Below are 13,376 nucleotides of genomic sequence, written 5' to 3' on the forward strand. Positions count from 1 at the left end.
TAACAGTGTAACATCGGGAACAGAGATGACAGTCACGTGTCACTGGAAGCCATTTGTAATTCATGCGAGACAAAACCGTTGTTCACTTGCATAACTTAATCTCATTATCATTTCTGTCACTGTGTCACAAAGTTCTCTCTCATGTGATGTTATCAGGAAAGGATGACAATGGATTCTGATATACAAAGGGAAAGAACCATTTGATAGAGTGATATTGAACGCTGAGATCGACGAGCGTAAAATATAAAATGTGAGATCAAATCAAAAGTGTTGAAATTAAAGACTGGTTTGTGAACTTTATGACTTCGATATCAACCCAACTTGATTTGTCGTTTATTAGTGCAGATATCGAACAGCTGTGTCTACCAAACACCTGTTCATTCCGGAAAAGGGTGAAAAGTCAGCAAACGTGGAGCTACTGTACAACATTTATATAAGAATAATCGTGATACGTCATACAAGTCTTAAATCGTATTTAACTGTTATACATATAGTTTTCCAGAAGCAGAATATAGGGAAAAAACCTAATCAAGTCGTATTATTTTTATACAGAAAATTATTATACAAAAAAAATTATATTACATAGAAATTATATCATACATAAAAAATATATATATATATATCATAAAAAAAAAAAACATTTATTCGTATTAATATTTTTTTCTAAATTCTGGCACTGGGGATTTGAGAAAGAATCCCTACTTACGAATAGCAAAATAGTAAAAAATAATGCCAGCAGATTTTTAAGTTACCATTAATATGAGAACCTCATCAGATGCAGTTGCATTTGTTAAATTTAATTCACTTTGCAATTTATGCAAAATCTCACAATTTCCCTTCAAATGTTAAGTAATTATAAAACGCCATCACAACGGGCTCATCACTTATGTATTTTTCTTCTTTAAACAAAAGGGGAAAAAAGAAAAAAAACAAGAAAACGAATTAAATGAAATATAAACTTTCGAGATCAGGGTTTAGGGAAATAACACTTTAAAAATAATTTCGGGGCGGTGGTTTGCCAATTAGGTGTGGGCTTTGAGCACCATTATAAAAAAAAACTAAAGGCAATAGTTTTTACTTTCTATCTACATTTTATCACTATCACTATATTTGTTTTCATCAAGTATTTGCATTTGTTTGTTTTAAATGTTATTGCTGTCATCATCTTCATCATCATCATCATCATCATCATCATCATCATCATCATCATCATCATCATCATCATCATTCATACCATATCGCATATCATCATCCTCATCCTCATCCTCATCCTCATCCTCATCCTCATCATCATCATCATCATCATCATCAGTTTTATTATCATTATTATTACCATGCATATTATTATTACTATACTATGGTATTACTATCATTATCATTATTATCATCGTTCATTATCATTATTTCCATAATAATACTACCGCATCTGGTATTACCTTTACTACTATTACTACTACTACTCTACCACTACTACTTCTACTACTATTACTACTACTACTACTACTTCTTCTGCTATACGTCACATTAGAGTTTCTGATATTATTATCTTTTCATTATTACTATTATTCCTTATTATCATCCCTTGTATTTCGAGAAACATAACATGAAAAAGTGATAAATACTTACGTCTGTACTCCTCAAGATCCTGTCTGTGACGACTTTAGATATATATAAGAAGAAAAACTATAATAAAAAAAAAACACACAAACCAAATATAAAAAAAACCCAAATGCGTTAAATCTTGATGTTACAGCGGATGTTCATTAACGTTCAAAATACCCCGGGGGTGGGTATATAGATGTTCCTCACATAACAAGGTCTGTATAATACTGCTCTGTGTGGCTGACTGTAACGCGTGACTACATATCACTGATAAGATTGAGTGAATGCCATGTTTTATTTTATTATTATTATTTTTTTTTTTTGGGGGGGTGGGGTGGAAGGGAGGTTCTGTTTTTGATTAATTTTGTTGTTGATTTATAAGAAAATTGTATTTATAAAAAAAATGATAGTTCGAAAATGATTCTCCTTCATATAGTTTATGATTATAATAGTGTCATCTTTTTTAATCAAGTTCCATGTAAGTATTCATAAATGCATTGCATCGCAGGTCACAGAAAAAAAAAAAAAAAAAAAAAAAAAAAAAAATAAAAATAATAAATATTATATAATAATAAATAATATATAATATAAATAAAAAAAAATATATATTGTTTGTGACGAATTAACAGCAAATCAAAATATTTCTTCCATCATAAATACCATTACGATAAAAGTGAAAAAAAAATCGAAAAAAATACAGTACATGTCCTTGAGAAAATGCAAATAACGAATGCAAAGCTGCTTATTAGAATAATTTCTATTTACCTATCAATTTCCTGATGATAGATTGGTCCGAGATGAATATTCAACAAGAATTTTATTTAAAAATTCCCAATGAAATAGATTAAGAATTTACTCTTTTCGTTCGTTATCTATATTTAGATAATTCGCTATTCCAATACAGAGATTTTTATATAAAAAAAAATCTACACATCTTGCCTTAACGTAATTCCCTTCTTAAAAAACAAATAATTACGGTTTGAAATTAATAGAATAAATAAAAAAAATAAACAAGAGGTAATTTAATGTCTTTGCAACAGAGAAAGAACAAATCAAGCAAAAAAAAAACAAAAAAAAAAACAAAAAAACAAACAATCAAACAAACTAAAAAAAACCAAAAAAAAAAAACCTAAAAAGAAGAAGAAGAAGAAGAAGAAGAAGAGAAGAAGAAGAAGAAGGAGAAGAAAAAGCATGTGTTTATTATACACACATGAACACTGACAGACGACACCGTAACGTTACCTCAGGTATGCACAACGCGACAGGTTTTCATTGTTTTTTCTTTATTTTAGTTCGGGGAAAATATATGATTGTTGATTAATATACTTGTAGATATGGGATGCACGCACGCACGCACGCATACGCACGCACGCACGCACGGACGCGAGCATGGATGCGCGTCCGTCCACACACACACACACACACACACACACACACACACACACACACACACACACACACACACACACACACACACACACACACACACACACACACACACACACACACACACACACACACATTTATATACACATACACACACGCGCGCGGGCGAGCACATACACACATGAGAATTTAGTTAGAAAGATAGGTAAACAGACAGATAAACAGACTATACAGAATGAAAACACACAAACGCACAAGTACGATAAAATCCCATTACCCATAAACAGGTCACTTCCGCGCACTTCCTCCTACTCTGATTTCAATTCTGCGCGCCATGTGTAAAATCTGATCACTGGAAATTGCTCTCGTCTCTCTCCATAATGATTCCTCTCTCTCCTTCTCTTACCCCATCGCCCTCTTCTTTTACTCTGCTCCTTATCCCTCTCCTTCTTACCTTGCCCCTTATTCCTTCCTCTCTCTTCTACCTCTTCCCTACCCTGCCTCTATAATCTCTTCCCCTTCCCTTCTATCTTACTCTCTCCTTCTCTTCCCGTATCCCTTAAACATCCAGCCTTACCTAACTCCTCCTACCTTACACCTTCCCCATCTTCCTTATCACCTCTTCCTCCCTTACACCTTTCCTTCTTTCCTTACTATCTACTCCTTACCCCTTACCCTCCTTCCTTACCTACTCCTCTTATCTTACGCCCTCCCCTCCTTCCTTATCTCCTCTTCCTCCTCCCTTCCCCCTCCCCCCCCTCCCCAAGCCTCCCTTTCCCCTCCCCCTATATCCTTAACCTCTCCTCCCTTCCCCCTCCCCAAGCCTCCAATATGTAACTCATTAAAACCAGCAATTACGTACTTAACCTGCCAGACCCGTTGCATCACTTGGATAATTTGGTCATGCGTTCTGATAAAATACATTAAGGAGAGAGAGACCTCTCTTCTTGTTTAATCAATTTACTCTTTAAAAAAATATATATACATACATATATTAGAAACTCAATCAGCAAACGAAACAAAAAAAAACAAAAAAAATCCTGAAGGACCACAAGGCAAAATGTTCCATGGTTGACGCGATCCAGGGGAATGGACCAGGTGGTGAGCGGCGTATCCATGGGGGGGAATGGGAGGGGAAGGGAATGGGAGGGGAAGGGAGGGGGGATGGGGGGAGGGAAGGGAGGGAAGGAAGGGAGGGGAGGAAGGGAAGGAAGGGAAGGGGCGGGAAGGAGAGGGATGGGAGGGGGAATGGGAGGGGAGGAAGGGGGAGGGAGGGGAGGTGAGGTGAGGGGATAGAAGGGGAGAAGAGAGGGAAGGGAGGAAGAGAAGGGGAGAGGGAAGGGGAGGGAAGTGAGAGGGGAGGAAGGGAAGTGGAGAGAATGGGGAAGGAAGGAAATGGAATGGGAGGGAGGCAAGAGGGAGTGGGAGGAGGAATAAGGAGAGGAATGGGGAAGAAGAGAGAGGGAAATGAGGAGAAAGGGGGCAAAGAGGAGAGTTGAGAAGTAGGAGCAGGAGAGAAGAAAGAGAAAAGGAGAGAATGTGGGTGTGGTAGGAAGGGAAGAAGAGAAGTGGGAAGGAAAATGAGATAAGGAAGAGGAAAAAATGGTAAAAGAAGTTAGATAATGCAAACACAAGGAGGAGATAAAAGCGAAAAGGAGAGAGAGAGAGAGAGAGAGAGAGAGAGAGAGAGAGAGAGAGAGAGAGAGAGAGAGAGAGAGAGAGAGAGAGAGAGAGAGAGAGAGAGAGAGAGAGAGAGAGGAGGGAGGAGAGAGGAGAGGGGAGAGTATAATATATATATATATATATATAATATATATATATATATATAATATATATATTATTATATATATATATATATATATATATATATATATATATAGAGAGAGAGAGAGAGAGAGAGAGAGAGAGAGAGAGAGAGAGAGAGAGGAGAGAGAGAGAAGAAAAAGAGAGAAGAGAGAGGGAGAACAGTGTAAATGAAGAATTATGACGGAGAGGGAGGGTTGACTAACCCACTCCCATCATTGACTTCCTATACAACATAAAGCTCATTGATTAGCTGTCAACCAGACTATAATATCCCGGATCTTAATAAACCACACCGACACGCCTATTGCATCACCCTGTTGCAAGACCGATTGATTATCCAAAATCATTAACAGCTGAATCATTGCAGACGCAACCTATCTCCCCGACACAAAAAACTCAACCCTGCAACGAACGCAAACCACATACTAAATATACCAACATCCTATAACAACCTTTTCACCATCTAAAACGTCAAAAGCAAAACAACACGCATCAAAGAACACAACTTGCTGTTGCCAGACAAGGGGACCTCAGCGAGGCACCAGTCAGACCAGTAGCGAAGGACATGCGGTAACTTACGTGGGTTGTGATAACGCGACGTTGGCAAGACATCCTGTTTAGGGTTCTGTTAATATTGTTACCAATTGAGGGATCTTTATTATTGTTATTAATGTCTGTGTTAGTATTTAGAGGGGGAAGGAGAGGGAGAGGGGGAAGGAGAGGGAAAGGGAGTGGGAGAGGGAGGAGAGAGGGAGTGGGAGAGGGTGTGGGAGGAGAGGGAGAGGAAAAGGGAGGAGGAGAGGGAGGAGAGGGAGAGGGAGAGGGAGGGGAGAGGAAGAGAGAGAGAGAGGAGAGAGAGAGAGAGAGAGAGAGAGAGAAGAGGAGAGGGAGTGGAGAGAGAGGAGGAGAGAGGAGAGGAGAGAGGAATATCGGAAGAGAGAAGAGAGAAAAAAGAGAAAGAGAAAAGAAAGAGAAAGAGAAAGGAAGGGAAAGAGAGAGAGAGAGAGAGAGAGAGAGAGAGAGAGAGAGAGAGAGAGAGTGAGAACAAGGTGGATGGATCGAAAGAGAGGTGGATGAATGTATGAAAGAAGAGAGATGGAGAAGCAGATAGACAGTAAAGGGATAGAGCTATTGTCGCCACTGGAGAGATCATTATTATTATCAATGTCAGTGTTATTATTGAGAGGGGGAGTGGGAGTGGGAGTGGGAGGAAGAGAGGGAGGAAGAGAGAGAGAGGAAGGAAGGGGAGGGATAGAGGTAGGAGAGGGAGAGAAGAGAGAGAGAGAGAGAGAGAGAGAGAGAGAGAGAGAGAGAGAGAGAGAGAGAGAGAGAGAGAGATTCCATTATGAGTTTCCGCACAGCTGGCCATCCTAATCAACATCCTATCTATAACAGAAACCATGTCACATCATCATTATCATAGTTTCCTACACATACTTCCCCATCACCCTTTCCCCAAGATAAACATTTGAGGAGTAAGCCTCTTTTTTCAAACAGGATTTGCCTTAGTATTACCCTAACCTCCCTTAGGTTGCCTTTGGTCTGATTCACTGTATTTTCACTTTCATTTAATCATTTGAATAACTCATATAGCCATGTTTATAATTAATTAATGACAATGACAATCCTTCACTTTTCTTATGGAATTCATAAGAAGTTGTTTGCATTTGCCATTAAATAAGGAAACACCAACATTACACTCCTAGAAAAAAATACTAATAATATTGCTCCTCTTGTCAATGCAATTATTCTCTCTCTCCTTGAAACACATCCTTGAAATAAGTGTAAGGGCATTTTTCAACTAAAATATTTGGTATTTGGAATAAGAAAAAAATAAAATTTGTGTTGTGAAAGATTTATTTTCACATAGGAAGAGAAATATGATATCAAACTTTCACCACCGACTGTTTTATTAATATAAATATATCTATACAAATCAGTTGTTTGGTTGAGTTACTATTTGCCAAATAATAATACAGTTCACACATTCAATGATGTGTGAACTGTATACCAATAATGTTAATATCACTATCCTTTTGTATTGTAAATTAAGCCCGTTTCATTTTTGCTTAACATTAATCTTACTGAAACAGGAATAATTTCTAAAATAAAACAATAAAAAATACTTGGGAGGCAATGGAAACTATTGTAAAGAAATTTAGTTGAATACGGACTGTATAGGTGGAGCTTACTTTGTACTTTGAGATATATAGAGATAACAAAATGCTCTTTGTGGTTCACTGGTAACTTTCCATTTTCTAAAACATGTATTCCACTTGATACTGATGCTCAAATCTTACAATTGAAATATTATGTAGATGAAATCTAAATATACATAGATTTGTTTTTCCATAAAAAAAGAAAAAAAGAAAAGAAGAAAAAATATAAAGTGACAATTCATGAGAAATGTATTTTAAACCTAATAAGTCTCTCTATTCATAACAGGAATGGGTAATTTGTCAGCAACCAGCTGGAGAATTTCCTGCGTCTTCTTCCTCCAATTGTCAATGAGCTTTGAGGTTGCGCACCAATGTTCACCGTGTCTAGGGTCAGCCGCCAGGCATCTCTTCATGACCTCTTCCTTTTGCTCTGGTGTTCCGAATAAGGTTTCCATTTTGTAGTACCATGCCCAGGCATCACCGAGATCTGGATCGATTTTGACTGTCTTGTTGAACCACTCACGAGCTTTGTTCTTTCTGCCCTCCATCCAGAACATTTTAGCAACAGCCAGAACGACATGGGCGTCGTCTTGGCATCTCTTCAGGGCATCAACACTGCGGGATTTCCTCTGGGCTGGATCTTCAAGGAAAATGGCCTGTGCCCACAAGTTACCGGATGTGGGGCACTCCTGCAAAGCACGTGCCATGAGTGCTCTACTGACCTCACGCTGACTAGCTCGGAGTTCCAAGCGGATGGCCAACAACCACAGCTCGTCGTTCATGGGATTCCGGACTCTCGACTTCTCCAGAGTAGCACGCGCTGTTACCAACTTCCCTTGCTTCTCCTCCAAGGAAGACAAAAGCCGCCACAGAGGAATAGAGGAGGGACACCTCTTGACTGCATCTCTGTACACCTCCCATGCTTTGTCTTTTTGGCCCTGCTGTTCTAAGATCTGGCCCTTCATCATCCACAGCTTTGCAAAGTCTCCAAATTCCTTTATTCCTTCATCAAGGAGATTCTTCGCAAGTTCCAGGTTCCCCAGAGCCCACTCAAGGTGAGCAGACTTCATCATCACCTTCGAGGTAGCTGCCTGGGAACGGGCCTTTGCTAGGAGTCTTCTTGCTCTCTCATATTCATTATTCTCAGACTCTAGCTTAACAGCAGCCAACCAAATTTCTTCTGAATTTGGATTTGCTTTGAAAGCAAGTGCCAGAATTGATCTTGCAGCAGGAACATCACCAGCCAGCCACTTGGACTTGGCTCCCATAAGCCAAAGGGTTTCTTCCTGAGGGCAGTGAGTAACAGCCTGCTGTAGCAGAGTCTCCAAGGACTCTCTCGTCCCACTGCTGCGCTCAAAGTGTGCTGCTGCTAACCATACAGACTTCTTCTTTGGATAAACAGACAGGGCATGACTGTATATGGCTCTTGCACACTCAATGGCTCCTTGGCTTGCACAGGCATCCGCATCCTCCATCCATGTATGTTTGCGATCCTCATCCTCAACCCCATAGCCAATGATATTCTTTATGATGGCCTGGCAGGTGAGGACAGCTCCAGCATGCTCAGCCTCCATGGCATCCTTGATCCAGAAATCTCGATTGATGTCCACCATGTTGGCCTGCAGTGTCGAAATGGCACGCTCAATAATCTTTCCAACCAGTGTGTTGTTACCATTGGCTTCTTCCAGCTTTGCGGCTGTGATCCAAATCTGACGATCCTTAGGATTATTCTCACGGGCTTTGTTCAACACCTTCCTTGCATTTTCATAGTTTTCCAAGCGAGCCAAAGCTAGCCAGAGGTCAACAGAAGTTGGGCAGCACTCCACAGCTCGACTAAGGAGAATCTTTGCATCCTCCTCATCTTCCAATTCGACAGCTAGTTTCCACAGCAGTTCTGAATTGGGAATCTGCTCCAGGGCCTTTCTGTACACCCTCTTTTTTGCCTTTAGTTCCAACTCAAGATCGGCAGCCTTGATCCAGATTCTGGGTGAGTATGGCAGGGTCTGGACAGCCTGAGCAATGACAGCACGAGCCATATCTGGTGGCTGGAGTCGAGCTGCTTCTAGCCAGACATCCTCAGACTTGGGGCACATCTCACAACCTTTCATCACCAAATTCCTGGCACTCTGGATTTTACCCGTGACCTCTTCGAGACGTGCAGATGCAATCCACGCAGGGGGATGGTTGGGGTTGGTTTCCCTAACTGACTTCAGGAGGAGTCTGGCCTTCTTGACATCATTGATGTCTCCACCATACTGTGGAATCATACTCTGCAAGTCAGTGAGATATCCCTTGGGGTCAACCACTGTCTGACCACCTACAGCATCAGAGACCTGGTTCAGCCTCATGCCCATCAGTGTGTTACGAGCCTGTCCAATTTTACGCAAATCAAGATCACCACTTGGTGTTAACATGCCTGGAGTGTCGTCCCAGGCATCATGGAGGCCAGGCCTGAGCCTGGGTCAATAGTTGTCACATTCTCTCCCCCAAGGTTGTGAGAGAGTACACTGTCTGGCAGTGGGGTAAACCTCTCATCCCTGGGGTTGCGTTGCTTTCTGTTCCGGGCATCACCAACCTCCGGGATGGTACTCCATTCGCCCTCGCTCACATGTGCCAACTCTCTCTTGAGATCGGAAAACATCTGCTGGATCTTGGGGCGCTCCTGACGGTAGTTCTCCAGTTCTGCTTTGAGGCGCTGCTCGCGGTACTCCCTCCGCTTTTCATCCATACGCTTGTCAATTTCGTCGTAGATTGCATCTGCCTCTTCGTCATCTTTGTCGTACGGATCTTTACTACATAGTGATCCTCCATAACCGTTGAACTGAAAGGAAATGAAAAGTTGATGTTGACATATCATGTTCTATACATAAGATTTTCTTGAATTAATTGCGCTACTTGAATTTGAAGACGAGTTAAATGCAAACTTCCTACTTCCTACCCTCATTAAAACTTTGTAAATAATTTTTAAAAATCTTATTCCAGAATGATTGAAAAGTGATCTTATCAAAGAGATACTGGTCATTTGCTATTACAAGATCAAAATATCATACATAAATATTAATATATAAAGATATTCCATCTAATTATAAAACAAGTAAATAACACCAAAAAAATATTTATCATCATTAGAAAGAATAAGGTCAAGACCAAGACCAAGAACAAGAACAAGAAAAAAAAAAAAGAAAAAAAGAAAAAAAAGAAAAGAAGAAGAAAAAGAAAAAGAAAGAAGAAAAGAAAAGAAGAAGAAGAAGAAGAAGAAGAAGAAGAAGAAGAAGAAAAAAAGAAGAAGAAAAAAAAGAAGAAAGAAAAAGAAGAAGAAGAAAAAAGAAGAAGAAAGAGAAGAATAAGCAGCAAAAGACTAAGAAGAAAGAAAGAAAGAAAAGACGTATTATCAATGAACTTACAAATCCCTAGATTATCACTTCTGAAAAAAGGAGTTTACTTTTATATATATATTTTTTTTGAAGTGAAGTAATAAGCTTTTGTATTTGTTAATGCTACAAATAGCATTAATGCAGTTCCTTCCCAAGTTGTAGAGATCTTATAGAAGTTAGTTTAAACTTTTTTACATGGAAGAAAACAGGAAGAGTGAGAGAAAAAGGCAAAGAAGAAGAAGAAGAAGAAGAAGAAGAAGAAGAAGAGAAGAAGAAGAAGAAGAAGAGGAAAAAGAAAAAAAAGAAAAGAAAAGAAAAAAAAGAAAAGGTCAAATGAAAATAGAGTAACAAAAATATGAACGCTATCCATTTATGCAATTACACACTGATAATCACCTCGTCATAGTTAGCATCATTAAGATCTTCGTCATCCTCTTCCTCTTTTTTCTTCCGTTTACTAGGTGGCGCATGGCGGTCGTCTGACACATCATTGGCATCGCGAGCAGGACCAATATCGGAACGCGTGGTGAAGCCAGTGGCTCTGAAATTGGGACACGGAGTAAATTTCCAAGACTTCGATTAAGGATTTAAAATTGGGAGAAGAGTGTAAAACTGTTGTGAGATTCGTTATGGTATTTTTTTTCTTTGAAATTTCCTTCTGGAAATAATGCTTTATATCTCTATCTTTTTTCTAATACTGAGCCTTGTTTATATGTCTATCTTCACACATAACTTGTTGCCTGCAGCTCCATGAATTTTCGGACAAAACTATGGCTATGCTAACTGCAAGCACAGCCAGGAAAAGCATATATTTAAAACTATTAAACCTTAATAATAATTTGAAAGTGAGCTCTATTTCATAACAATAGTTAGCAATGGTAAGAGAATACTAATGATGAACTGAAAAGATACACCATTTAGAATAGGATCCCCTATGACTAAATGTATATTTATTGTGCATTATGTCATAAATCAACTTCAAGTTCACTCAGCCTTCAAAAAAATAGACAGCTCTATTTCAGTCTCTAAGAATGACACACAAATAAAACGAAATCCTACTAGAGCAGAAATAAATAAAAGTATTATGTTCCATTTCAGACTTTATTACACTTGATGATGAATACTTTTACATGTATTTTAAATCCATAGCTGTTTCAATAACAAAAGAAAGAAAGAAAGAAAAAAAAAGAGATAACAGCAGAAAGAAAAAAATTAATCCAAATTAATTCCAGCGTCCCACTTAACAGCATTTAATGATATTCCAAAATTCAAACAAAAACTTCAGTAAATTAAATGTAGTTCAGAAATTTCACATCTTTTCAACAGGTGGAAACTTTAATTATAACTTAAAGAGATAATGAAACATCCATCTACAAACATTTTATTTGTTATAGTTTATCTTTATACCTATGGAAAAAAAAAAAAAAAAAAAAAATTATATAATTATTCCTGATACACAGTAAAACTTTCAAATCTGCATAAAAATGATCTTATTATAAATAAACACTTTTCTTTTTCAGTACTTATAGAAAAGATGACATGGTTAGGCAAATGGCAACAGATTTAAAATACTGCACCAACTAGTTTACTATTTAAACAAAGGCCAAAGACTGGAAACTTTGTTAAATGTATAAAAGGATGATGTTTCTGTGCAGTTTTTCAGTCACCTTGCATTTTTTTTTTTCTACAAATGTTTCAAAATTCTAAACTGATTTCAAGCCATTAAAGTAGTGCATTCCATTAGAATTGCAAAATGCTGTCCTGATAACAAATCTAATAAAACTGTATCCATCCAACAATCAATCTGAGAGCTTTCATGAACTGCACCTTCTGAAAGATATAGATATAGCCTTGCCCTTAAATAGAAACTATATCTATTTTTCTTCCATGAACTCCTCATTAAAATTTCAAATTCTATCACAACTGTATAATATTAAACCAACGCTGCCGGGTCACGTGTACCAGTGTCATAACATAATGCTTGGTCGGTGGGGTAAGCCTGTACACGCGGAGACGTGCCAGAGTGCGTGCAGCGGGACGTTCGGCTTCAGGCAGCTGACTTCCGCGCCCAGTGTCTGACTGGTGCCAGAAATCACCCGAGTTTTATCACATTCTGGGATTTCTCTTATCCGGCAGTCATGGGTTAAAAAAATGCAAACAATCAAATAAAAAAAAAAACTTTGGAGCTGGGGCAAAGGTAATCAAATCTCCACCTTGTATATTCTCAGATAGTATTCCTTACAATCGCCAAATGTGCATAAGCTACAATGCTCACAGTTGTTTCTGTGGAAGTCTTAATAACTTTTCCCTAAATACAAGCAAATGATGCATATATATCAACCATATTTCCATAAACTTTTAAAACATCCACAGAAATTTTTTCAGAATTCCCAATCCCACCACACATCTCGCTCTTATAACTCTCCCCAGATACCTCACAAAACCCAAATAACCCAAAAGAAAACTCTAAACCTAAGCCAAAATAAACAAAAAAAACCTTAAACAACAAAATTAAAAAGTAAATAAAGGTAAAAACCCGGAAAAAAATCATCCGTTCTCACCCTCTCCCCACACCAGCCACGTATCCCAAAGGCGCTGGCATGCCTATGAAGTTCTTTTTGTTCTTATTTAACAGTGCTGCTGGTGGTGCTGCCATCCTGCCGGTGTCCTAAGGCGGCTTATGCTTCGAAAAAGTGGAATTATCGCCGTATTTAGAGGGAAATGAGTGAGCTCGAGTGAACCTCCTGTGGTTCTCGTCAGGGAGGTAAACAAACGTTGTGTGTTTTGTCGAGATCGGGTTATGAGACCGAGATAATTATTTTATTATAGGTTGGTTTAATTTAGAAACGAGTAAATTATGTGGATTTTTTTATATGTAGAGATTCATTTTTGAAAACAGTTTCGTGCGATTTTATAGGATTTTAATGTCAAAGAAAACGTAATTTTAGAGATTTTTTTAGGGATGACTATTGTAATTGTATTTTGTCATCAGTGGTTCTCTTGTAGTCTGTGATAAAACATACAATTACGACAATTATCTTGAATAAAT

At 38.4% G+C, this 13,376-nt stretch overlaps 1 protein-coding gene across 1 annotated transcript; it reads right to left on the reverse strand.

Moving 5' to 3' along the window:
* Positions 1-6,633: 6,633 nt before the first annotated feature.
* LOC119584324 (pre-mRNA-processing factor 6-like) lies at positions 6,634-13,096 on the reverse strand. The gene is given in 4 exon segments (XM_037932879.1): positions 6,634-9,375; positions 9,378-9,774; positions 10,724-10,868; positions 12,889-13,096. Coding segments are annotated over 4 exon segments (2,799 nt in total). The 5' UTR covers positions 12,984-13,096; the 3' UTR covers positions 6,634-7,213.
* Between the last annotated feature and the right edge of the window lie 280 nt (positions 13,097-13,376).

This window comes from Penaeus monodon, chromosome 2, assembly GCF_015228065.2.
Source record: "Penaeus monodon isolate SGIC_2016 chromosome 2, NSTDA_Pmon_1, whole genome shotgun sequence".
Classification (NCBI taxonomy): Eukaryota; Metazoa; Arthropoda; class Malacostraca; order Decapoda; family Penaeidae; genus Penaeus; species Penaeus monodon.